This window comes from Hemicordylus capensis, chromosome 17, assembly GCF_027244095.1.
Source record: "Hemicordylus capensis ecotype Gifberg chromosome 17, rHemCap1.1.pri, whole genome shotgun sequence".
Lineage (NCBI taxonomy): Eukaryota > Metazoa > Chordata > Lepidosauria > Squamata > Cordylidae > Hemicordylus > Hemicordylus capensis.
In genome coordinates, this window is record NC_069673.1 from 15,338,859 (window position 1) to 15,363,074 (window position 24,216).

The 24,216-nt window shown below is 58.8% G+C and overlaps 3 protein-coding genes across 9 annotated transcripts in view; 2 read left to right on the forward strand and 1 right to left on the reverse strand.

The window, feature by feature from the left end:
- Positions 1-18,015, forward strand: MAN1B1 (mannosidase alpha class 1B member 1). Of its 4 annotated transcripts, XM_053281879.1 has the most exons (14): positions 1-201; positions 2,258-2,366; positions 3,686-3,822; positions 5,140-5,297; positions 5,604-5,713; positions 6,310-6,495; positions 7,353-7,501; positions 8,113-8,301; positions 8,617-8,807; positions 9,489-9,609; positions 11,071-11,268; positions 11,634-11,765; positions 12,299-12,450; positions 17,851-18,015. In XM_053281879.1, the coding sequence occupies exons 1-14, from the start codon at positions 88-90 to the stop codon at positions 17,894-17,896; spliced, it is 1,992 nt and encodes a 663-aa protein (XP_053137854.1). In that variant the 5' UTR covers positions 1-87; the 3' UTR covers positions 17,897-18,015. The 4 variants fall into 4 exon arrangements, with proteins under 4 accessions (XP_053137854.1, XP_053137853.1, XP_053137855.1 ...); XM_053281878.1 differs by lacking the exon at positions 17,851-18,015 and having other exon boundaries at positions 2-201; positions 12,299-16,151; XM_053281880.1 differs by lacking the exons at positions 1-201; positions 17,851-18,015 and adding an exon at positions 287-464 and having other exon boundaries at positions 12,299-16,151.
- The window catches only part of DPP7 (dipeptidyl peptidase 7), a 14,735-nt gene continuing 7,364 nt past the window's right edge, over positions 16,846-24,216 (reverse strand). For both annotated transcript variants that reach the window (XM_053281887.1, XM_053281886.1), the window contains 5 exons: positions 19,766-19,884; positions 18,678-18,834; positions 18,065-18,129; positions 17,860-17,930; positions 16,846-17,172 (listed from right to left, as the gene is read on the reverse strand). In XM_053281887.1, coding sequence (XP_053137862.1) covers positions 17,031-17,172; positions 17,860-17,930; positions 18,065-18,129; positions 18,678-18,834; positions 19,766-19,884 — 554 coding nt within the window. In that variant the 3' untranslated portion in view covers positions 16,846-17,030. The remainder of the gene's footprint in view (positions 17,173-17,859; positions 17,931-18,064; positions 18,130-18,677; positions 18,835-19,765; positions 19,885-24,216) is intronic.
- The window catches only part of LOC128338837 (kelch-like protein 13), an 11,755-nt gene continuing 8,444 nt past the window's right edge, over positions 20,906-24,216 (forward strand). For all 3 annotated transcript variants that reach the window (XM_053281885.1, XM_053281882.1, XM_053281884.1), the window contains exons 1-2: positions 20,906-21,978; positions 23,503-23,755. In XM_053281885.1, coding sequence (XP_053137860.1) covers positions 20,923-21,978; positions 23,503-23,755 — 1,309 coding nt within the window. In that variant the 5' untranslated portion in view covers positions 20,906-20,922. The remainder of the gene's footprint in view (positions 21,979-23,502; positions 23,756-24,216) is intronic.

Consider the following 24,216-nt stretch of genomic DNA (forward strand, 5'->3'; position numbering starts at 1 on the left):
CTCCCGTCTCTATGGGCGGGGCAGCGGCGGGAGGAGTCATGGCGGCCCTCGGCTCCTGAGGGAGCGTCGCTCGCTGTTTCTGCCGCCATGTACTCGGCTTCGCCGCCGCCCCGCCGGGATTTCATTTCGGTGACCCTCGGAGGGGTCGAGGGGGGAGGCTACAACAACAGCAAGGCCTGGCGGAGGCGCTCCTGCCTGCGGGTGAGCCATAGAGTCGGAGGGGGGTAGAGCGGCTCCGCGGCGCCCCCTGGCGGGCGGGGCAAGCGGGGAGGGGGATCAGGGGCTGCCGCCGTCGCGCTGTGCCCTCTGCCGGCCGGGGTGGGAACTGCCGCGCTGCGCCTGACGCTCCCCGGGGAGGGGGCGGCGACCGCAAAACGGAGAATGGGTGGTGGGTTTTTTTGATGTTGTTTTTTCTGCGGGGGTGGCTGCACTTTTCACTCCCCCGCCGCTTCCGAAACCAAACAGTAAGTCTTGGACTTTGAATCCCTGCAAGGCAGGGGCCCAACAGGTACAGCTTCCCCCTCCTCCACCACTGCCCAGTTTGGAGGGAAAGCCGCACCTGTTGGACTCCTGCCTGGGCATGCTGCCCTTTTAAGGCCCGGCTTGCCAGGATGGTTGTTCTCAGGGGATGAAAAAGGGCAGCTCTGCAGTGTGGCAGGCGGGTAGGGGGGACCAGCGAGCTGGCAGAACTGCTCTTTCCTCCTGTTTTCGCCTCCGCAGTGCCAGCTGGGCAGCTCTATATTTGTGCCGTCCCTTTTTTGCAGTTCTGGCAGGGCGTCCTGGGCCTTGAATAGCTGCACTCTGAAATCTAGCAGGTCCAACAGCTGTTTTTCCCCCCCGCCGCCCACCCAATCACTGCATCTCTCTTCTTGGGAAAGCTGCACCTGTTGGCATTCTGCCCTGCGTCTGTTAAAGGTGCTTAGTCCCTGCTAGCAATAAACGGGTCGGGGGGGGGGCAACCCTGCCGGTGGATTTCTGGGTCTCCTTTGTAGGACTGGCAACCCATTTCAACTGCTTTTGGGGTTCTGATGGGCACAGAAATTAAACATTTAGTGGTAGTGAAGAAGTGATGGGAAAATCATCACTAAAAAGCCCTGGATCCCTCCCAGGGAGAAGGGTGTGCGCGCGCAATGCAATGTGTTAGGCTTGATCTCCAAAACAGACTTCTGGTAGCCTTGGAAGAGATGAAAAGGAAGGAGCGTCCTTCCAGGGCATGTATAAAGTGCCTTTTTCACCCCACTGAAAAATGGCAGCAAAACAAGAGAGGCCCCTGAAGCGTGGCAGGGGGGGAAACAAGGCCGCTGTGCAATTCCCCTTGGAGGAATCCACGTGGGGCAGAGAATTAGCTGCCTTCCCTTCTGCAGCTGCCGCTCTCAGGCCCAGGCGATGGGGAACAACAGAGGTGAAGGCAGAGAACAACATTGTCTTTCGTAAGGGAAGCCTCTGGCACTTTCTTGTGTAAGACAAGGCAGTTGGAGTTCCAGGTATTGTCAAATCAGGGCAGTTGCGAGGATGTGTAAGATCAGGCGTGGTTATTTTGCTTCCTTTGAGCTTTGCATGGCCGTGCGTTAATCTGGTAAGCAATGCTGCTTTCTCTTCTTTCAAACCCCCTAAACCCACCCTCTTAGCTATTAGCCAGGATGGTTCCATGGACCCTCCAGTATTCTGGAGCAATCAGGAGGGGGCTGTTGTCTTCAGCCCTTTCTTTTGGCCCCCATGCCATCCTGCATAACTAGATCCCAGTCCTAAGTATGTGTGATTGCATTCCCCCCCCCTTCTTCTTCCCTTGGCATCCTTTCCTCTTCCCAGGGGCCTCATTGCAACCTCAGTGGGGCAAGGGCTTGTCTTTAGTGCTTATGCTGAAAAGCACCACGGATATGTTGTTGTTTATGCCTCTTGCTGCTGCTTTCTCTCTGTATGATTGGGTTTTTTAGGGTGCTTTGGAGAATGTGTTTACACTGTTTGATAACTTTTGTTGTTTTGTTTCTGGAATCTAATTGCATTTTGTAATTGCGTAGTGTATTGTTTTTGGAAGCCTCCGTGAACCACTGGGAAAGGCCGGGTAACAATCCTTTAAAAAACAGCAACAATTGGTCACTGCTGGGCACGGCCTTTTTGCTGCTTGATCTGGAGCCCAAACCCGGTACTGCCCATCGCAGCTTGCGAAAAGGTGTATGCAGGCCCTGAGACGCCAGCGCACTCCCCGTCACGGGCGAAAGATTCCTTCTGACTTCCTGTAACGTCGTTTCTCTCTCAGAAATGGAAGCAGCTGTCCCGTCTCCAGCGGAGCGTGATCCTCTTCCTGTTTGCCTTTCTGGCGGTCTGCGGTGTCATCACATACGCAAACATGGCTGAACCCTGGAAGAGTAGGTCCCCAACCTTTGGCTTCCGTGTCCAAACTTGAGCTTAATCATTAATTGCATTAATGAATCATTTTAAATTAGTAGCCATCCCGGGCAGGTCTGCTCAGAAGTAAGCCCCACTGGGTCCCGGTGGGCTTACTAACCGTGTTTAGGTGTGTGGCCTTGGCTGATAAAAAGGCAGGGTCACCTGAATGCCGCGAAGGGCACCTTGTGGTCAGCAGGGCAAAGTTAAAGATGACCTCTTCTGTTTTTTCGAGGGAGCTCTAGTTGTGGAAGTGGGAACGAATTTTAGATGGTGGTTATTATACGGAGACAGCAGTTGAAAGGGACATAAGCCAGATATTAGGACCCAAAATACCAGGAAGCCTGTTGCTGAACATTTTACTTTTCCCAGACATAGGAACATAGGCAGCTGCCATGCACTGAGTCAGACCCTTGGTCCATGTAGCTCAGTACTGTCCTCACAGACTGGCAGCAGGAAGGATTCCCTCTCAGCCCTCTGTGCCAGGGAGGGAACCTAGAACCTTTTGCATGCAAGCATAGAGAGGCTCTTCCCAGAGCGGCCCCATCTCCTAAGGGGAAGATCTTCCAGGAATTAGCAAAGGGGACAATTCATGCTTACTACCACAAGACCAGCTCTCCGCTGCCATAAGGTCGCAGCCGCTGTGAAACAGCTGAACCAGAACATATAATAAAACTTGATTATGTCAGTCTCTTTTGAATAGGAATTTTATTTATTTATTGTTGAGTTTATATACCTCCTCTCATTGAAAATAACCCCAATGTGGTTTACAATCTAATTAAAAACCATGTGCAGTTAATGCACAATTAAAAGCACAAGCGTTAGATTTAAATATAAAAATAATAAGCTATGGATGTTATGCACATTACAGAGACACGGAGTGGGCAATTTATCTCCTTTGCTACGTGGTATGCGTAAAACCACTGATGCATTGTTGATGTCTCTTTAAATGTTTACAGAAGGCTGGTCCTTACCTGCCTGTGACTGACCATCCTTGCTGCATCTGAGTGGGCGGGTTATAACCCATGAAGGCTCAAGCATTAAAATATTTGTTAGTTTAAAGGGTGCCGCCTTCCTCTTTTTAAAGTCAAACGATTAGTCTATTGTGCGCCCAGCTCTGCAGTCTCTTTCACATCACGGCCCCCAGGAAAAACCAGCCCTGAACCTTTTTGCATTCAAAGTGTGGTGGTGGGAGTCACAGGCACACACGGAGTGCCTTTGCTAGCCCAGGACTGCTGCTGCTTTTGTGGAAGCGTGTTGTGTAGGCGTGACGTTCACTGCAGTCACTTGCTCTCCACAGGCCTAACCAGCAGAGCCTCGGAGGAGCAGAAGGCCGACCAGGAGGTCCCTGGCTTGAAACCAGCCAACCAGGCTGTTCTGCCGATACCCAAGAAAGCGGACGCCAACCTTGGGGATTACCCAGATTTTTCACTTCAAGTAATGCATGTTTTCTTCTACCTTTTTGTGAGCGTTGACAGGATTGGGGTAGGCGGGAATAGCAGCCTGACACACAGGGTGGGTTCGTATCCTGCGGCTGGCACCTTCTTGGTGCTACGTTGGCCATCTTAGAACTGTCCATGTTTTCTGGTCCTTGGAAGAACTCTTGCCAGTTGCAGAACTTAGGAAGCTGCCATATACTGAGCCAGACCCTTGGTCCATCTAGCTCAGGATTGTCTACCCAGACTGGCAGCGGCTTCTCCAAGGTTGCAGGCAGGCGTCTCTCCCAGCCCTACCTGGAGATGCTGCCAGGGAGGGAACTTGGAACCTTCTGCTCTTCCCAGAGCGGCTCCATCCCCTGAGGGGAAGGATCTTCCAGTGTTCAAACATCAAGTCTCCCATTCACATGCAACCAGGGCAGACCCTTCTTAGTAAAGGGGACAATTCATGCTTGCTGCCACAAGACGAGCTCTCCACCCCTAGAAGACTTAGGGGCACATCCTGCTCACTGTGGGACCCTGCCCAGGGCTGTTGGGGGTCATTACTAGCCATCAGACTAGTCCACCATAAAACAAGGAAGCAAGCCACACACACGGAAAGTTAAGAAGCATTGCAAATTGTTACAGAAATCCTCTGCTAAATGAGCAAGGAGGCACCTTTTTAAAGTGGTGATTCTCTTTATTGAGTAAGGGGAGAGCAATTGGCCGATTCCCTCCAGTGGCTGTTGCTGGTTTATTGCTATCTTACATTTCTTTTTTCGATTGCAAGTCCTTTGGTGACAGGGAGTCATTTTACTTATTTGTATCTATGTAAACCGCTTTGGGAACCTGAGTTGAAAAGCAGCCTATAAATATTCATCATACTGGTAAATCCCGACACCAGGGAGACACCCAAACTCTGCACTGGTCCATAATCTGTAACCCATAGCATTTTCCTCAGCTTTGAAATGGAGTATTAATGCTTGCGCAAGAACTTTTGCTGTCCTAAATGTGACATCCTTGATAGTATCTGTCAGCAAAAACGAGAAGTTATCTTGAGGAGGATACCCCCCACCTTTGAAGTGCATGGATGGATGCACTTTGCACAGAAGTCTTTGTACCTCTGGCATTCAGATACAAAGTGGAAGAGACCTTCAGGGAACCGGAGATTGCAAATTTCAAACGGTTAAAAAGAGGGAGTGAAGTCTTCTGTGCCCGGGGGCCATTTCAGCTCCCAAAGGCAAACGGGAGAATCTCCGTCTGTTAACAACCTTCGTTGATCCAATGCTGCATTTGTGAGGCATCACGATGGTTTTGCTTTGCTTCCTCTGCCCTTTAGAAACCCCCCAAGCAGCTTCCTGGCCGGCGGGGACCCCCCCATCTGCAGATCCGACCACCTCAGAAAGACACGACGAAGACCCAAGAGGAAGCAGCCAAAGTGGAGCAGGAACCTGCCCAGGTGGAGAGAGAGCACAAAACGGAGAAGTCCGTCATCAGGCAGGTTGACGTGCCGCTGGCCTCCAGTGTCAACCAAGGCAAACCCTGCTTTGCACAAGGGAACCTTCATGCTTCTTGCCGCCAGACCAGCTCCAGCTGCAGACCGAGGAAAAGGAGGCGCCGTGGCAATCCTGGGGCCAGGGGTTGGGTTTTGGGGGTGGCACCGGAGGGCACCAGGAGATGCTTCCAGTCCTGGTTTATCTTGCTGGTTGTCTGTCGCAGGTCTGTTGCCGTATCGGCAGCACTTAGCTGTGTGTGTGTGTGTGTGTCTGTGCCCAGCGTTGTTGAAGGATCTGTCCTTTGCAGGTGGCGAGGAGCCGTGATTGATACGGAGCAGAGCCCGGAACCCCCTTCCCGCAAAGTCAAGGAGCCGGACAAACCTTCGCCGGCCGTGTCCGAAGAGCCCAAAGAGCCAGGTCAGAGCAGAGCCCCGCAGCCTCGGCTCTCTCCTCCCCTGCACGCCCAGCCCTTGTGGGGTTTCCTCTCGTGCCCCCCCGGCAGACTCGTGGTCCCTGTCTGGAATATGCAGATGCTTGCCCTGGGATAGGCGGCCTTGGCTTCCCAGCCCTGGTGGAGCTACAACTCCCATCATGGGCCCCGGTTGCCTGCCTCTGAGCTAGCGTGGGGTCCCGGGCCCTGGCCGCCGTGACGGGGCTTTCCAGAGGCTGTTGACTGCAACTCCCAGCATCCACAGCCAAAGGGCGTTGCAGCTGGGGATGCTGGGAGTTGTAGTCCAGGGCCTCTGGGAACACACTGGTCCCAAGACCTTGCAGATCTGCAGCATGGCCCCTCTTGCCCCACTCCAGGTGCTGTGACTGTCCCTGCGTGGAGGGAAAGGGAGGGCCTGGGACGGGGGTGGGCCATCGTGGCTCTGCAGCGGGGGCTGATGGGAGTTGTAGTCCAGCAGCTGCTGGAGAGCTCGGGCTGCCTCCCCCTGGTCCGGAGGGCCCCTTGGTTTCGGGGTGGCGGCCTTGCTGCCCCGCAGCTGACCCTCCCGCCCCCCACCCCTCAGTGCCCCTCAACGAGCGCCAGCTGGCCGTGATCGAAGCCTTCCGCCATGCCTGGAAGGCCTACAGAGAGTTCTCCTGGGGCCACGACGAGCTCAAGCCCGTCTCCAAGTCGTACGGCGAGTGGTTCGGCCTGGGCCTGACGCTCATCGACGCCCTGGACACCATGTGGATCCTGGGCCTGAAGGCAGGTGGGTCTTCCCGAGGCGGCCCCCCCCCCCGCTGTGCCAGTGGCCCTGCCTGGGGGGCGTGGGGAGGCGGGAGGGGGGTTTCTTCCTTTGGCTGCAGAAGGGCAGGAGAGTGGCCGTGTGGCCAGAAGGGGCTGGGAGGTGCAGATGGCCTCTGCTTCGGCGTGGCTGGGGGCGCGTGGCCATTCCGGACCCCCAGCGCAGCACACCAGGTGGGCCTAGCCACGGGAGGGGCTGCACCTTCGGGGCCCCCTGAGCCAGGACTGGCCCGCTGGCATCCCAGGGAGGGACGGCTTGCTCCGCATGGCTCCACAGACCCGTCCTGCTCGGAGCTGCTCTGGGATGGCCCCCGGGACTCCCCGTGGCTGGGGCTAGGCCGGCCGGGTGGCCGGCACAGCTGCTCCCCTCGGGCAGCTCTGGAAGCTGCCGCCTACTGAGCCAGACCCTTGGCCCGTCGAGCGCAGGACGGCCTACTCCGACTGGCAGCCGCTTTCCAAGGCTTCAAGCAGGAGTCCCGCCCGGCCCCACCCGGAGATGCTGCCAGGGAGGGGACCTGGGGCCTTCTGCACTGGGGCTTATGGCCCCATGACCCCCTGAGGGGGATATCCCGACAGTGCTGACACCTGCAGTCCCCCCTCCAAATGCCAACCAGGGCAGAGCCTGCTGAGCCAGGGGGACCATTCCTGCTTGCTGCCCCAAGACCAGCTGCCCTCCTTCTCAATGCCGACGTGCCGCCCTCTCCCCCAGAATGCCGCTGCTTGTCCCCTGTCCGAGGGCACCGTCCCTAACCCCCCCACCCCCCCACCCCCGGGCTTTCAGGTTGTGTGGGCTGACCCTGTGCCCCCCCCCCTCTGGTGCAGAGTTCCAGGAAGCCCGGGCCTGGGTCGCCACCCACCTCAACTTCGACAAGAACGTGGACGTCAACCTTTTTGAGAGCGCCATCCGCATCCTGGGCGGCCTGCTGAGCACCTACCACCTCTCCGGGGACAGCCTCTTCCTCGAAAAAGCCGTGAGTGGGGCCCCTGCCCCTCCCGGTCCCAGGGCAAAGGCCCTGCCCAGCCCCCTGCCTGTTTCCCCCGCGGGTGGCGGATGATGGCGCTGCTGTTCCCCCGGCAGAAATATCCGAGGTGGCTTGGAGGGGGAAGAAGCCGCGAGCGGAAGCGTCACAGGGAAGAAGAATAGGAGACGGCCAAAGCCGAGGATTTGGGGGCTGGGGCCACAGGGCAGTGGCGGAGCCTCTGCTTGGCATGCAGGGGGGTCCCGGTTCCCTCCCTGGCGGCGGCAGCAGCAGCAGCATCTCCGGGGAGGGCTGGGAGGGATTCTTGCCTGAAACTCTGGAGAGCTGCTGCCAGTCAGGGTAGACAATCCTGAGCTTGATGGGCCAAAGGTTTGACTGGGTATAAGGCAGCTGCCTGTGTTTGCTGCCTGGGAGCATCTCCAAGTAGGGCGGAGAGAGACTCCTGCCTGCAACCTTGGAGAAGCCGCTGCCAGTCTGTGAAGACAAGACTGAGCGAGATGGACCGATGGTCTGACTCAGTAGACGGCGGCTTCCTCTGTCCCTATAACTTCTCTCTCTATCTCATTCATATGTCTGTTGTGAATTCTTTCTTGGCTCTTCAGAAAGACATAGGGAGCAGGCTCATGCCGGCCTTCAACACCCCGTCCAAGATCCCCTTTTCAGACGTCAACATCGGCCGGGGCACGGCCCACCCTCCTCGCTGGACGTCTGACAGCACCGTGGCCGAAGTCACCAGCATCCAGCTGGAGTTCCGGGAGCTCTCCCGCCTCACCGGTGAAGAGAAGTTCCAGGTATCGGTGGAGCCCTTGGCTCCCGCTCGGAGGCTGGGGCCTCTTTCCCTTCCTGATGCCCCGGGCAAGGTCTTTCAGGGACTTGAGCCAGGAGAGCTGATTGGTGCTCCCTTGTTCAGGAGCAGTCTATCTCTGAATGCCTGGTGCTAGGGACCGCCGGGTGCTGTTGCCTTCCCACCCTCCCTGCGGTCTTCCTGGGACCATCCCGCTGGCCGTGGTCAAAAGCTGAACGCAGCGGAGAGATCCTTCAGCCTTTCCCCCTGCCCCTCAGAATCCAGCCCACGGCAACCCCTCGCTGCTTGTTTCTTCCCGCAGAACGCCGTGGACGGAGTGATGAAGCACGTCCACACCCTCCCCGGCAAGAACGACGGCCTGGTGCCCATGTTCATCAACACCAACAGCGGGCAGTTCACCCACCTGGGGGTCTACACCCTGGGGGCCCGAGCAGACAGCTACTACGAGTACCTGCTCAAGCAGTGGATCCAGGGGGGCAAGAAAGAAAACGAGTGAGTCCCGGCTCTCTCCTCGTGCTTCCTCTTGGTCCGCTGCACAAGGAGGAGAGCCGCCGGCGTGGAAGCTGAAGCCCTCCGTGTGCTGAGTGGTCTGGGAGTCTGATTGTGCCTAGCTGTAAAGGGTGTGTGTGTGTGGGTGGGTGTTTAGCAACCGTGTGCCAAAGGGGCAGGATGTCAATATTTCAAATCAATAAATGACGGATCCCGCTGCAGATAGGTATATACCGCTTTCCAGCAAAGCTCTCGAAGCCGTTTGCCCGGAAAAATAAACAACCGAAAGATGCTTCCCTGTCCTGAAAGGGCTCCCAGGCTAAAGAGAAACGTGAAATAGACAGCAGCAGCCGCAGCGACTGGAGGGGTGCTTGGGCTGGGCTGGGCTGGGCTGGGCGCCTGCCCGGCTGGCTGCCTTTTGCACGTCCGCTACTCACAAGACTTTAATGACCCTCCTAAGCTGGGTCCCTTTTTCTTTCCTTTCCTTGCTTCAGAGGGTGGAGGGTGGAGCTTGGCACGGGATGGATGCACATCCGATAAAAGCAGTGGTGACCGTTGGCACGCCTGCTGCTGTTAAACTACATCCCCCATCAGTGGATGTGAAGGGCGCAGATAAGAATGGCCTCTTGCCTCGGCTCTCCCAGCAGCCGCAGACGTAAAAACTGCCGTGTGTTCACCCGGCAGGCTCCTGGAAGACTACGTGAAAGGCATCGAGGGGGTGAAGATGCATCTTCTCCGGAAGTCCCAGCCGAAAAGGCTGACCTTCGTCGGCGAGCTCGCTCACGGCCGCTTCAGCGCTAAAATGGTAACGCCAGGGAGGGCTTCTTCTCCCATGGCCCCTCTTCATGAGGCCTTGCGTGATCGCTGGTTCAGCAGAAAAGTCCTTCCAGCCAGGGGGCCGCCCTTTGAGGCTGCGCTCTCTGGCTGTGGTTGCCCCCAGTCAGATCCTTTTCTGGCACACAGGCAGGAGGAGGGAAGCGGGACCTTCTGCTCCTTGCCCTGGGAGATGGAGAGGGCAAGAAACCGGGGGAGCCCTGAGCGCCTGCTGCTCAGGAAGGGTCCCTGCTGTTTCTGGCCTTCTCAGGCGTGGAGAGGAGGGCGCTGGGGAGGATGGTCCTGTGGTTGTGAAGGGGGCCGTCGGGTCGGTGACGACTCCTGGCGCCCACAGAGCCCTGTGGTTGTCTTGGGTAGAATACAGGAGGGGTTGGCCATGGCCTCCTCCCACGCAGTGTGAGATGATGATGCCTTTCAGCATCTTCCTAGATCGCTGCTGCCCAGTATAGGTGTTTCCCATCGAAATGTACCACTGGGGATTCGAAGCGGCAACCTCTGGCTCTCTAGGCAAGTGACTTCCCCGCTGTGCCATTGTGGCAGTGAGCATGGCTTGTCCCCCTAGCTAAGCAGGGTCCACCCTGGTTTGCATTTGGATGGGAGTCTGCATGTGTGAACCCTGTAAGAGATTCCCCACAGGGGATGGAGCCGCGCTGGGTCTGGGAAGAGCCGAAGGTTCCCAGTTCCCTCCCTGGCAGCATCTCCGACGAGATAGGGCTGGGAGAGAGACTCCTGCCTGCAGCCTTGGAGAAGCCGCTGCCAGTCTGTGTAGACAATACTGAGCTTGATGGACCCAGGGTCTGATTCGGTACATTTCAGCTTCCTCTGTTCCTATGATGAGATCTGTGTGGTGCTGAGTCCCCTACTTGCCAGAGGGCTGAGGGGAACTTGCCCCTGACAAGCAGGCAAGTGGCCTGCCCAAAGGTGACTTCATTAACCTGCTGGTATGAAGTGGTGCGGAAGAGTGTTTCTGAGCATGTGCAGAGTCCACTTTGCTCCCCCGCAGCGTAACCCAACTCCGTCCACGTCTGTCTCTGTCAGAGCGGCAGGCTGTGGGTCTTGAAAACAGACCTGCGTGGTAACTTGCTGCTCCTCCTCCAAGCTGGTCACGGCTTGGTGCTCTTCTCCCCGGAACTGCCTGGAGGAATTTTCCCGGCCGGTTCACATACGCGGTGCCTGTCGGTGTAGTGGCGCGGTGGTTTTCAAGCTGCTTTCTGGGGGGAGACGAGGTTTTGTTACTGATGGCCCGCCAACGCCCCACGGAGGCTGCCTGCCCCTCTGCTCCGTGCGTGGGCTTTGTGCCCAATGGACCAGGCTTCCTCAGCGGGAGGACGGAGGTGGAAGCAGTTCCCGGAAGGCAGCCGCTCTGCACAGCGTCTTGGGGGAGGCTGCTCCCTCTCACTCCCCCCGTGACACGTGTGTGTGTTTTGTGCAGGACCACCTGGTCTGCTTCCTGCCGGGGGCCCTGGCTCTCGGGGCTCACAACGGACTCCCCGCCGATCACATGGACCTGGCCCTGGAGCTGGCGGAAACCTGCTACCAGATGTACGCCCAGGTCGAGACGGGCCTGAGCCCCGAGATCGTCCACTTCAACATGCACGCCCAGAAGGACCAGAAGGACGTGGAGATCAAGGTGAGCAGCTCCGCGGGCGGCCTCGGCGGCCTCCGCGCTCCCCCCTTCCCATCGCAGGCTGCTCCTCCTGAGCGTTCTCTCCTGAAAGAAACCCTCCTGCCTCCGGTGCGATCTCTGGATGGGGCCCCTCTAGCTCAGGGGCAGAGCCTCTGCTTGGCATGCAGAAGGTCCCTGGTTCCCTCCCCGGCAGCATCTCCAGACAGGGCTGGGAGAGAGATTCCTGCCTGGAACCCTGGAGAAGCTGCTGCCAGTCAGTGCAGACAATCCTGAGCTAGATGGCTTAAGGGTCTGACTCGGTGGCAGGCAGCCTCCTGTGAAACTGCTCCTTCCTCGAATCCTTTTATCCTTGTGTCTTCCTCCCCCAGACTGCCGACAGACACAACCTCCTGCGCCCAGAGACGGTGGAGAGCCTTTTCTACCTCTATCGCTTCACTGGCGACAAGAAGTACCAGGACTGGGGCTGGGAAATCTTGGAGAGCTTCAATAAGTACACCCGGGTAAAGCCAGCCTCCCGGCTGTTGTGCCTGCTTTGGAAGGGCCTAGATCTGGGGCGGGTGGGTGGGTGGGGCGCTCTTGTGTGTTGCAACTGCTTCTCAGCTGGCAGGAAGGATGTGCTGTGAACATCCAAGAGGCCAGAGCGCAGGGCCTGCCTGGGAGGAGGGAGAGAGGTCTACGAAGGGCTGTTAGCCACGACGGCTGAATGGAACCTCCGTGTCCGGAGTGGTCTACCTGTGAATGCCAGTGGCAGGGGAGCAGCAGCAGGAGAGAGGGCGCGCCTTCATCTCCTGCTTGTGGGCTTCTCAGAGACGTCTGGTGGGCCACTGTGCGAAACAGGAGGCTGGACTAGATGGGCCTCCTTGGGCCTGATCCAGCAGGCAGTTCTTACGGGCTGAATCCTCCCCACCCTGAGCTCCTTTTCACCACGATTGGGGAGACGTGGGGGAACTTGGCAAAGGGGGAACTTGGCAAAGGGGGCATGTCCGTACGGGCCCTCTAGACGTATCGGCCCTCTCGGTGTCCTCCCGTCCAGGTCGCTACAGGCGGCTACACGTCCATCAACAACGTCCAGAGCCCCAGCAACCCGGAGCCGAGAGACAAGATGGAGAGCTTCTTCCTGAGCGAAACCCTCAAGTACCTTTTCCTGCTCTTCTCGGACGACGTCGACCTGATCAACCTGGACAAGTACGTCTTCAACACGGAGGCTCACCCGCTTCCTATCTGGCCGTCGGCATAAAGGGGACGGGGGCACACGCCATCTCCCCCGGCCTTGACCGCGCCCCGACCCGTTGGGGTCCGGAGAGAGAAAGGCGCAGGATGTTGTGGGTGCGTTTCCCGCCAGGCGGCGCCTCGGAAAGGAGGCTTGGGTGGCCCAGGGGAAGCGTCCAGCCCAGCCGCCGCCGTCTGCCCTTGTGTCGTCTCTCCCCTTCGCCACCAAGACTTGGGCACGGAAGCCAGGGATGGCCAGTGGCTTTCTTGCAGTGAGGGGGAGGAGCCCCGCCTACGCCAGGGCTGGTGGGCGAGGCAGGGCTGGTGTCGGCCCTGCCGAGATCCACCGCCTTGTAGATTGCTTTGGGTCTGAGGAGGCTCCTTCAGGTATGCCAAGAACCCCCCCGGCCGTCTAACATCATTCCATTTGTATGCGCCTTTCCGATGTCCGCAGGGTAGAGGCAATAAACCGGAGAAATTGATACTTTCATTCCAGATCAAACATGCAGCTTGTCGGTGGTTCGCCAGTCTCATTCCAAGCCCCGGGGTGTGTGTGTGTGTTTCCTGCCATGTCGCCCCCCCCCCCACACCCCTGGCAAAACGACAGACTTAACGTTTCAGAAGCGTTGCCCAGGGCGGCGTCTTAATTTTTGCAGAGCACTTTGAATAATCTGGGGGCGCCTGTTCCCGTCGGTGAATTGTGGAGAAGCCCAGTGCAGAGGTGGCTGGTTTGGGTGGAAAGTAGCATCTGTCGTGAGATAAATATATATATATATATTTTCTTAACTTATCTGCAGAGATGCAGGGAGAGAATGTGAAAAGAAACAAAAACGCAGGTTCTTTAAAAAAAAAAAGTTTATGTATATTGCTATATCAGTGATGTTTTTGGCTCAGGTATTCCGACTGGAAGCTGCTTCCGGAAGCTAATCTGCAGGAAACCTTAATAATGTGAGGGGATAACGGTTTCCTCCCCTGGCTTGGAACCCACCCCTGAAATAAGCGGAGGACTTTCCAGTGTGGAGGCCTTATTTTGTCTCGTGTTGGGGGCGTGGAAAGCGGCATCCAGGCTTGGTTCCTCTTTCTGCAGAGGGTAGCTGAATTCAACAGGGACGTTTCCTGCAGAGCAGGCTGGACAGCAAGTCTCCCGTCTGGTAGGCAATGGACAGAGAGAGCAGCTTGGTTCCTGGGCACGTCTTGGAGGCAGTATAAACCCAGAAGGGCAGGTGGAGAGATCACCCGGGGGCCTCTTCAGAGAGCGACCCAGGAGGCACCAACCCCGTAAAAGTGCAGACACCAAAGTTTTAAATCACCCAGACGAGTTTCGAGGCCCCGGCAGCTTTTCTTAGGGGGAAAGGTGAGGCTGTTGGGAATCTCTGGCGTGCTTGCAGTTCTGATGCCGCTCTTCCTTGGGGTTTTCTGGGCCGCTGCTGCCCGGCTCCGGGGTTGGAGCCAGTTAGGGGTCTCGTGCATCAGTGTGACTGCAAGCAGAGAAGATCCCCTCCACCAGTGTTCCCTCTAACAGGGGTTCCCCGATGTTGCCGAGTACAACTCCCCTAATTCCCAGCCAAAGGCCACTGCAGCTGGGAATGCTGGGAGTTGTAGTCAACAACATCTGGGAACTCCTGTTAGAGGGGACAATGCTCTCCGCCCCCAAACCCTGCTTGGCCTGGCTCTGCCGGGGCTGCTCCCCTCTTGTGCTAATGCTTTTCAGCAGGCGATGTAAAAAATTCAGAACGTGCATGGTGTGGCGGTGCCTGTCTCTGTGCTTGTGGTTGCACCGTTGGTGGTGTTCCAGTTGCCTCGCACCTCCCCTCCCCTCCTGCAGATGGGTTGTTTTTCAGGTCTCTGCCGCCCTCCCTACCTCCGGAGGACACGGACTTGAGGGCGGACTCTCAGCCCTCGTCCCTCTTCAGGCCGGACTGAGCCACACCCTCTCTTGAGTTTCCCGTGCCAACGTGGCTGCTTCGGGTTGCACTGAGCCACTCAGTGGTCTTTCAGCACTAGGGGCATGATCCCCCGGGAAGTTCTCCTGCACCCACACCCTTGAACCAAACAAGAGCACAGTTGGGGCTGGTGCAGGAGACCTTCCCTTCGGATCGTGCCTCCTCCTCCTCCTCCTCATTTCAAGACGATAACAGTAGCTTGCCGAGAGTATTCCGTGATTCCTGTTGGGAACGGTGCCTCCCTCGGCAGAGATGCCTGTATCCTGGGCACAAGGGAAACGGCAGCCCTGAAGCTTCGGCAGGCCATAGAGCAAGAGCAGTGTCGCTGCCAAGGGTGCAGCTTCGGAGGCCCCCAGTTCCAATCCCACCCCTGCCCCCAACTTCTTAGGGGGCTGCTTTTCTGCCCCCTTAGCCTCCACCACAGCAGCCTCGCCTTGCAGGGGTGCCATAAGAACTGCTGAGAGAAAAGAGGAAACAGGAAGTGCTTTGAGAGCCCTCCAAAATGAAATCAAGCAATATCGGGGCTGGAGGTTGTCACCGTCTGTTTCCTGCCCTGGCCACGGGCTTTGCGAGGCGTGCACCGTAGAGCAGCACATCCTGTTCCCAGCAGCCTCCCCCCCCGCCACGGGCTTGCTGGCTCGGCCGCGGCCACAAAGCGCCAACCGAACCGGCGTCTCGGATTCGGGACGCTGCGTCCCTCTTCCCCGCCCCCTCCGTGGAAGTGCACCCTGGAATTGAAAAGCCATATCCTGAAGCCGGGCCATCGCCCCCCTTGCTGGGCGGCTGCCCTGGTGCCTTCTGCAGACGATGGGAACGAGAGGGGGTAGTCAGGAAACGGCCCCCGAGGCTTCCAAGCCAGAGGGTGGCTGAGCCAGCCTAGCCGGAGTGAGATTTCTGGGCCACACCAGCGGCTAAGTGCAAAACAAGGGGCCCACATTTGCATAATCTCGGCAGGTTGCGGATTGTGGCTTTGGGTAGTGCAGAATCCGGGCCTCCCCGCCCCCCCCCCCAGCTCCTGGTGCAGAGTCTTCCCAGCCGGGCTTTAAGGGGCAACTTTGTGCCAAGCCTTTCCCCGCCCTGTCCTGTGTGCCTGCCTCTTCCTTGTCTCGATTTCAAGCCCGAGCAGCCCAGCCCTTCAGGAGAACCAGGCTTTGTTGACACCGGTCTGTGTGCCGCCTTGTCGGGGTGGGTAGAGATGGGGCCGCGGGGCTCCCGAGTGGGGAAAAGGCCTGTCTTAGACGCTGGCTGTGAAAGCGGCCAGTTGGTTGTCCTCGGTCTTCAGAGGGGAAAGCGGGTTCTTCCCCTGGCACGCAGCGACAGCGCTAGAGCAGCTCGCTGGAGAGGGAGTCTTGGTTTCCCAAGGCCAGCCATTACAACCGCCCAACCTCACGCCTCTCTGCTCAGTACTGGCCTCTCTGTCCCTCTGTCTGTGGTGATGGGGGCATGCCTAGGGGTGCCCCCTTCTTCCCCGTGTCCTCACGGCTGCGTTCGAGCCCTCTGCCTTCCTTTGTATAGAAAAAACAAAAAAGTCTTATTCCTTGCGGACGCCTTGCTGGCGTACTTACCGGCGCACCCCTTTGTAAATGAGCCAAAGGATTCCTGTCCAAGAAACGGGAGGCGTCACTTTCAGACGTCTAAATGGAGATGAAATGAAACCCCCCTCCCCACTTGTGGTAGTCAGAAGCTAACCCACCGAGTTCGATTCTCCTTTAATAAACCTGTAATTTATTTTCAGATGCTGTTTCCGTGTGGCTTACTGCATGTGTCTTGCTTTCTCCATGGCGGGGGGGGGGGGCAGGCTTGGCTTGATCTCGTGCTAAGATGTGTGGGGCGAAGAGGAGGTGATGTGCGTGGCGTTAACATCAGAGGCTTGGGAACACCAACAGAAGGCTGTCGCCCTCTCCCCCCCCCGCCCCCGGGTCTCCCAGAGGCACCCAGTTGGTGCAGGGCTGGATGGGCCTTGGGCCTGATCCAGCGGGGCTTTTCTTACATTCTTAAATGCCCTGGCAGTGAGCCCTAGACCTTCAGCACTGCGTGGGAAAAGTTCAGCCCTCAAGGGCATGCAGGGAGGTGTTCTCGGGAGCTGACCCATAGCCTCAAACGTTCTGGTCCCCCATCATGGAAACTAGCCCAGACTCGAGCCCGTCTCTTCCAGGGTGTCTTTATTCAGGCCGGCCTTTGGGTGGGTGGGTGGGGGCGATGGGGGAGAAGAACGGGCCTGCCGTTCCCTGCCCTAAGCCCTTGAGATGGGGCAGGCTCTCAGGTCATTTCCAAGCCGGCCATGGGCAAGAGCAGTTCCTGTCGCCTTGGCTTCCCAGGGATGCGGATTTGGCTGCTGAAGCAGAGTCACGGGGGACCCTCCACATGGCCCAGGCAGGGAGTTGTTCCCCTTCTCCAGCGCTGAAGAAATGCACACGAGGCGGGCAGATCGGAGCTCCCGAGGAACTGGTGCAGTTTTTATTCCCCTTCTCCCCACCCTGGGGCGGCAACACAGCGTCACTCCCACGGCAGCCGGGTTCTGCTGCCTCCGAAGGACACGTCACGGCTTCCCGGCAACCAGCAGGCCTTTGAGCTGATTGTGGCACCACCGCCACCTGGCACTGGTGACTCGGGTTAGAGGTGGGCTGGATCGTGGTGGTGTGTTGCCTCCTCCCGGGCTCGGTTACCCTGTGCCGGTTTCACCCAGCCGTGGATGATGGTTGCCTCCTGCCTGCGAGCCTCTCGGACGGAGGGCGGGTCAGCCGGGTTGGACCCCCTGTGGGAAGACCAAGGGGGATGCAGTCGTCAGGCATTCATGCTTCCAGGGAGGGATTGAATACATGCAGAAGGTCCCAAGTTTAATCCCTGGCAGCTTCTCAGGTAGAGGGACATAAAGAGCCTTGTCTGAGACCCTGGAGAGCGGCTGCCACTGCCAGTCAGAGCCTTTCCCATTCATATAGCCTAGCCTCAGTTTGCTGCAGTGCACAAAGTGGTCTCAGGAGGGCACCCTTTGCCACACTATGAAAATGCACTGCCTTTTGCCATTTATGTAACCTAGCCGCAGTGTGCAAATTGGCCACAGGAGGGCGGGCACCCTTTTGCTAGACCAGGAAAATGCATTGCCCTTTCCCATTCATGTAGTCTAGCCATGCACAAAGTGGCCACAGGAGGGCACCCTTTTGCCACATTAGGAGCAAGATGGCTGCATGAGATCTCCATTTCTCTATGAACACCCACAAATCCCACACCTCGTTGGGTGCAGGAAGAACCAGCCCTTAAAGGACTAATAACAGAAGCTGGAGAAGGCTGTGTCTGCAACTCCAGCATCAATGGAGTCCATGTCTGAGGGCAAAACAATCCTCCCTGGCTGGGGCTTGGAGGATTCGCTTCTCAGCCCTTTGGGCAACCACATCCACTGCATCTTGGCGACCACCCCTGATGTGCTTATTTCTAGGTTGTGTACCGGAGATCGAGGTGATGAGCCCCTCCCTCGATGGTGATGGCGATCAACGAGGAGCTCAGGTTCTTCCTAATCTGAAACGACAACACCTGGGAGTCGAGACGGTTCGGAGCCGAGCCGAGCAGCCCAGCCCTCAAGCCCACGGGTGAGGAAAGGTCCCGGGGGCCGTGTCTGGGGAAGGAGCGCTCCTTCCGTCCCACGCACTTACTCCGCCTCCAGCCCAGGGGTCCAGGTCTCCGTTGGAGAAGATGATGTTGCTTGCAGTGGCCAGCTCTGAGGACGTCAGAGGGAACATCCGTTAGGGAAGAAAGTCGGCTTGGATGAATCTATGGAACTGCCTTACACTAGAGTCTCCCCCAACCCCGTCGGGCGATGCTGCCAGGGAGTGAAACTGGGACCTCCTGCACGCAAGGCAGGGCCTCTGCCATGGAGTCCCAGCCGCGCCCCTATAAGCACTGGGCTGTGTTCCCTCCGTTGGTAGCTGGGACTTCTCTTCCTCAGCTCATCTTTGGCAAGAGCTGTGACCGTTTCACCGTGGGCTGTGGTTGTGATTTGGTGCACTTGCCAGGGAGGAGAGGGCTGGACGGCTCCAAGAGGCGAGCTGGTCTTGTGGTAGCCAGCATGAATGGTCCCTGTTGCTAAACAGGGCCTGCCTTGGTTTGCATCTGGAAGGGAGACTGTGTGAGAGGGCCGTAAGATACTCCTCCCCCTTAGGGGATGGTTGCTGCCGTGCAGAAGATCCCAGAAGACTGGGTCTGGCTTGGAGACTTCTGGCAGCGGACGCCTCTGGCCAAGAAAGGCTGAATGAAGAGGAAGCTCACCACTGCCCCAGAAGCTGGTCCGGAGCCACGATGGTCGGGGGCGGACTCCCCACTTGCCAAAGCAGTACTCTTCTCTGGCTGCCTCTGGGAAGAGGATCTCTGGAAACATGTCCGTCACGTTGGTGCTGTCGAATGTCAAGTTGATCTCGGTGCAGGCCTGGAACCAAAAGGCAGGGTCTTAGCTGTGGTGGCCCCATGGAGTGAATGAACTGGCATTCGCAGCAGCACTGAAGCTGAAACTTGGGGAGAGGGCCCATACCCGGTCAGACCACTGCCCCCCTCTCCCGCCCAGATCGTCCAGCCCTCTTCCGGATGCCCCGAACATCTGAGGTGGATGGGGCAGGGGCAAGAACTGGTGAGAGGTCTTTACAGCTGTGTCAGCTTGTTAAACTCCCACCCCACAGAAACTCGCCTGATACTTCAAATCATGTGTGGGCTGCAGGCCGAATGCCCCCCAATGCTGCAAGGACCACAGTTCCGTCCAGTAACCGTGCGGCTGCAGAGCTTTGACCCCGGACACCCGGGAAAGCCCAGCGATGCTCTTTCTCGGTGCCTAGTCCCTTCTGTGGCTGAAATAGACTCCCTGGGCTCAGAAGGGGCAGGGCTTCGGAGCAGTGTGGGGGGGGAGTTTGCAGCCCTCACCTCCCTCCAGGCACCTCCCTGCGGCTCACAGCAGCCTTCAGACCAGACCAAGGAAGCCAGTGCCTTGCTGGCAGGGGGGCCACTGGGCTTGCACGCTGAGCACCCCGGCCATTCCTTGGGGGAAAGCAGGCTGGCGGCTGATCTGCCGTTTGGCTATGATCCAGCGAGGGGGATGTGCATTCAGACCATTCAGCGCCACTGTCCCCGGACGAGAGTAGCCATGCCCCCGGGGATTCCGGGTTTCACCTGGATTTTAAGCCGCCCACCCAGATTCGCCCGGATTTCAGCTTTCAGTTTAAAAAAAAGCTAAGCTCTAGCCCTTGTAGAAGCAGAGTTACGGAGCCACACAAGCAGTCACTCTTCTGCCCAAAAACTATTTCCAAGCCCATTGGCGCAACATGCCGATTAGGCACCCCGATTCGGTGGCCACCCGACCCCGGACGCACCTGATAGTCCCAGGCCTGGGCATCCGAGCCCGTCCCGCAGCCGGTGGGGTCGGCACATTTGTGGTACTGCTTGTAGATGTCGAAACACGGCGCTTTCCCCGTGGAGTTGTAGACCAAGCCTGCAGAGGGGAGGAAAGGAGGCCAGGTTGGGTTCGGTTTCGCTCCTGCCTCTCGTGAGGGGTTGCAGAAAGGGAGCAGGATGTAAAGCAGCGGATAAGGTGAAAGTGGCAGGGTGCCGTTTAGGTCTTTGAAACCAGGGGTTCCCAAGTGTTGTTGACTACAACCCCATCATCCCCCGCCAAAGGCCATTGGAGCTGGGGAGGATGGGCGTTGTAGTCAACAACATCTGGGAATCCCTGTTACAAGGACCACTCCTCCCCACCTTGGGTCCCAGATGTTAAGAATACAACTCCCATCACCCTCTGCCCCAAGCGCCTTAGAGCAAGGGTTCCCAACTCTGGGCCCCTGGCTGTTGTTGGACTACAACTCCCATCAAACCCACCCACACCATGGCCTTGGGAGTTGTAGTCCAGCCACAGCCAGGGACCCAGCTTGGGAGCCTTTGCCCTAAGGGGCTCAGTGTGCACTGAGTGATGGGAGTTGTAGTCCCCATCTGGGAATCTCGGATACAGGAAACACGGCAGCCCACCTTTGGGTTCCTGGATGTCGCTGGCCAGCTGGAGAAAGAGGGCTGCGGGTGTGTGTGTGTGTGTGTGAGTCTCTCTCTCTTACAGCCTTGGGGGGCCACCCAGCCTTGCTGCCGCGTTCCGGCTGGCCTGTAAGCAGGGCTTGTGTGGCATATCCTGCCTCCTGCAGAGCCGAGGGCAAGCCCGGGCACGCGCCCGATCCGCTGGGGGCCACCCCTTCAGGCGTGACCGGCAAGCTGAGCAGAGACGGCACCTTTGTGTACAGGCCGGCCCTGGCGGGACTGACAAAGCCCGTGCCGGTGCCTTGGAAATGGCAGGTCAGCTGACTGGCTCTCCTAGTAGCCCAGAAAGAAAACACTCCGGGCTGGGGTGGGGGGAACAGGAGTCCAGCCGTGGCACCAGGTCCGGGAAGGAGCAGGCTGGGAAGAGCGCGAGCCAGCCGGTCCGGAGGCCTGCGGGAGAGAGGAGGGGCCCTTCCTTGTGGCTTCTCCTTCTGTGGCTGCCGGAGGGATGTCTCTCGCTGGGCACGCCGGGGCAGAGGGGCGCTGTCTCTCCTCGGACACTTACCTGGCCAAGCTCCTGCAGGGTCTCCAGCACCTGCGCTCCCAGAACGCCCTTTGCGACGTCACGCTGGAGGCGGGGGGCCTCTCCTTCCCGGCGCACAAGGCCGTTCTGGCTTCGGCCAGCAGCTACTGCAAGATGCGCTTCAGCGGGGCGGGCGCGGGCCCAGACGCCCCCCTCCAGCTGGCCGGCGTCACTGCCGGGGGCCTCCGCAACGTGCTGGCTTTCGTCTACTCCAACAGGCTGGAGCTGACCCTCCGGACCGTCGAGGAGACCTTGGCGGCGGCCGAGGCGCTGTTGGTGCGCGAGGTGGTCCGGCTGTGCTTCCAGTTCCTGGAGGAGGCGTTGGACGGCCGCACCTGCCTGGAGGTCCTCCGCATCGCCAAGAGGCTCGGCCCGGAGGAGCTGAGGCAGAAAGCCAGGCGCTGTGTCGGCCGGCACTGCGGGGAGATCCTGGCAGATCTCCCGCGGCTGAGGGGGCTGGACAGGGAGACTCTGTGCGAGATCCTCGAGGGGGCGGGCGCCGAGGCCCCGAGCGAGCTGGAACTCTTCCGGGCGGCTGTCCGCTGGCTGCGCCATGACCCCACCCGCGGGAAAGACGCGGCGGAGATCTTGCGGCGGCTCCGGCTCCCTCTGGTTCCCTCGCAGGAGCTGCAGGAATTCGGCCGGGAAATGGCCCCCACGGAGATGGAGCCCGCTTGCCGGCAGTACTTCCAGGAGGCCCTGGACTATCACGCCCGGCTCTACGCACAGCCGGCCCTCCAGAGCGAGCGGACGCAGGTCCGTGCCGGTGCCGACACATTGCTGGTTCTCGGCGGCCGGACGGCGGACAACGTGGTCTGTGCCGACATTTGGGCTGCCGACCAGAGCAGCCGTTCGTGGGAGAAGCTGGGGGACCTCCCGGGCCCGCTGTACAACCACTGCGTGGCTGTGATCCACGACTTCCTCTTTGTGATGGGGGGCCAGGACAGGTTCGACCCCACGGGGCAATGTCCGTCGAACAAGGTAAGTGCAGAGATTTCGTCGGGAGAGAATCTGCCCGCAGCTGGGTCCCCAGAACGTACACGGGAGCCTAGGAAACGGCCTTACGCTGAGCTAAATCCGCAGTCCATTTGCAGTCCATACTGTCTGCACGGACTGGCAGCAGCTCCCCAAAGCTTTAGTCAGGAGTCTCTCCCACCCTGCCCTGGAGATGCTGCCAGGGACTCGGCCTTCTGGGACCTGCTGCAGGCAAAGAAGATGCTCTTCCACGGAGCGATGGCCCCGTCCCTGTAGGAAGCTGCCTTCTTCTACTGAGTCAGGCCATGAGTCCATCTAGCGCCGTATTGCCTACACTGGCTGGCAGCAGCTCTCCCGGGTTCCAGGCAGGAGTCTCTCCCAGCACTCCCTGGGGTTGAACCTGGGGCCTTGAGTCCTGCATGCCAAGCAGAAGCTCTGCCACTGAGCTACAGCCCCATCCCCGACGGGGGAATAGCTTGCCGTGCTCCCATGGAGTCACCCGTCCCAATGCAAAGCAAGGGAGGCGATCCGTGCTCACTCCCACAAAGCAAACCTCTCGCTCGGATGGGCCTCGTTCACATTGCAATGTCCACAAGAGCTGAGTCACGTCGTCTTGGTTACTCTTCTGAATGCCCAAACATTCTCCTTCTTCTTTTTTTTAAATTGGCGCCGTCTGGCCACGCTGCTGTTTGGGAGCCTCCGTCTTCTAGCGGCACACGGAGTCCTGTTTCTTAGCCTAAGCCCCTCCACCCTCAGTGCTGGTGACTTGGGGAATCTCTCTTTCCAAGAGGGAACGGGGCGCGTGCAGGCAAAGGCTGTAGGGGCAGATTGTAGCTGAACGGAGGCCAAGCGTGTTGGACAGAGGTGGCATAAACAGGAGGGAGGAGAGCTGGACTGGTGGTCCCAAGCGTGGATGGTCCCCTCTGCGAAGCAGGGTCCTCCCTGGTTTGCATCTGGATGTGTGAGCACTGTGAGATGTTCCCCTTAGGGGATGGGACCACTCTGGGAAGAGCGTCTGCTTGCTTGCATCCAGAAGGTCCCAAGTTTCCTCCCTGGCAGCATCTCCAAGAGAGGGCTGGGAGAGACTCCTAGGAACCTAGGAAGTTGCCTTCTACCGAGTCAGACCCTTGGGGGAAGATCTTCCAGTGCTCACACATGTAGTCCCCCATTCAAATGCCACCAGGATGGGCCCTGCTTAGCCAAAGGAGGCCATGCATGCTGGCAACCACAAGGCCAGCTCTCTTCTTCCACTTGGAGAAGCCGCCGCCAGTCTACGCAGGAGACAGTCCCGAGCTAGATGGACCAGCGATGGGGTAGAAGGAAGCTTCCTTGGGCCCTAATGGAGCAGAACGGCCTGCCAACTGAGCTGCCCCCGGGTTAGGTATTTATTTCGACTTGGTCCTTCCCCCCCACCGAAAGTGTTGTGTGTCTTCAGGAGGCGTGGAGGCGTTTCCAGCAGCCTCCTTGGGTCCCTAGAAGTCACGGGCCTCCAGCTCCCTCCTCCCCCTGTTCCCTCTTCCGGCTCCCCAGGTGTTCCGACTCGACCCCCGCCACGACACGTGGCTGCAGGTGGCCAGCATGCTGGAGCGGAGGACCCGCTTCCACGCGGGCGTGCTGAACGACCGCCTCGTGGCCGTGGGGGGAGGAGCCCTGCTGGGGGCGCTCAGCGCTGCCGCCGAGGAGTACCAGCCCGCCGAGAACGAGTGGCGGCCCATCGTGTCCTTCCCGGTGCCCGTGGCCGACCACGCCGGGGCCACCCACAAGGGGATCTTCTACGTGTCAGGTGAGAGGCGGCCGCTGACTTGCCGGGGTGCTGTGCAGACGTCGGTGGGGGGGCGGGCTGTCCATCCTTCCCCTCTGGGATGCAGAGCACCGTAGATGCCACCAGCTTTAAGTTCGGGGAGATGTCTTCATGTTGCGGCAGGCGTGGCAGGCTTACTTCAGTCTGCACAAGAATATCAGCGCCCTGCTGGATCAGGCCCAAGGCCTCTCCAGTCCAGCACCCTGTACGCCACAGTGGAAGCCCACCAGAGGCCTCTGAGAAGCCCACGGGTGAGAAGTGGGGGCGTGCCCCCTCCCCTGCCACAGCTTCCCTGCCACTGGGATTTGGAGGCCACCTGCCTCTGAGCTCGGAGGCAGTCTCTAGCCATCTGACTAGTAGCCACTGATAGAGAAAATCATGGAGAATACATCTAAGCCCTGCTTAAGGCCATCCGAGCTGGAAGCCGTCCCGGTGGTAGAGAA

What these genes read in the sequence shown, in the direction of transcription:
- MAN1B1 (XM_053281878.1), top strand. Translation starts at nt 88, where the DNA reads ATGTACTCGGCTTCGCCGCCGCCCCGCCGGGATTTCATTTCGGTGACC. An exon ending in CGAAGAGCCCAAAGAGCCAG is followed by an intron (nt 5,714 to 6,309) that starts GTCAGAGCAGAG and finishes CCCACCCCTCAG; the next exon opens with TGCCCCTCAACGAGCGCCAG. An exon ending in GCTTCAATAAGTACACCCGG is followed by an intron (nt 11,766 to 12,298) that starts GTAAAGCCAGCC and finishes CCTCCCGTCCAG; the next exon opens with GTCGCTACAGGCGGCTACAC.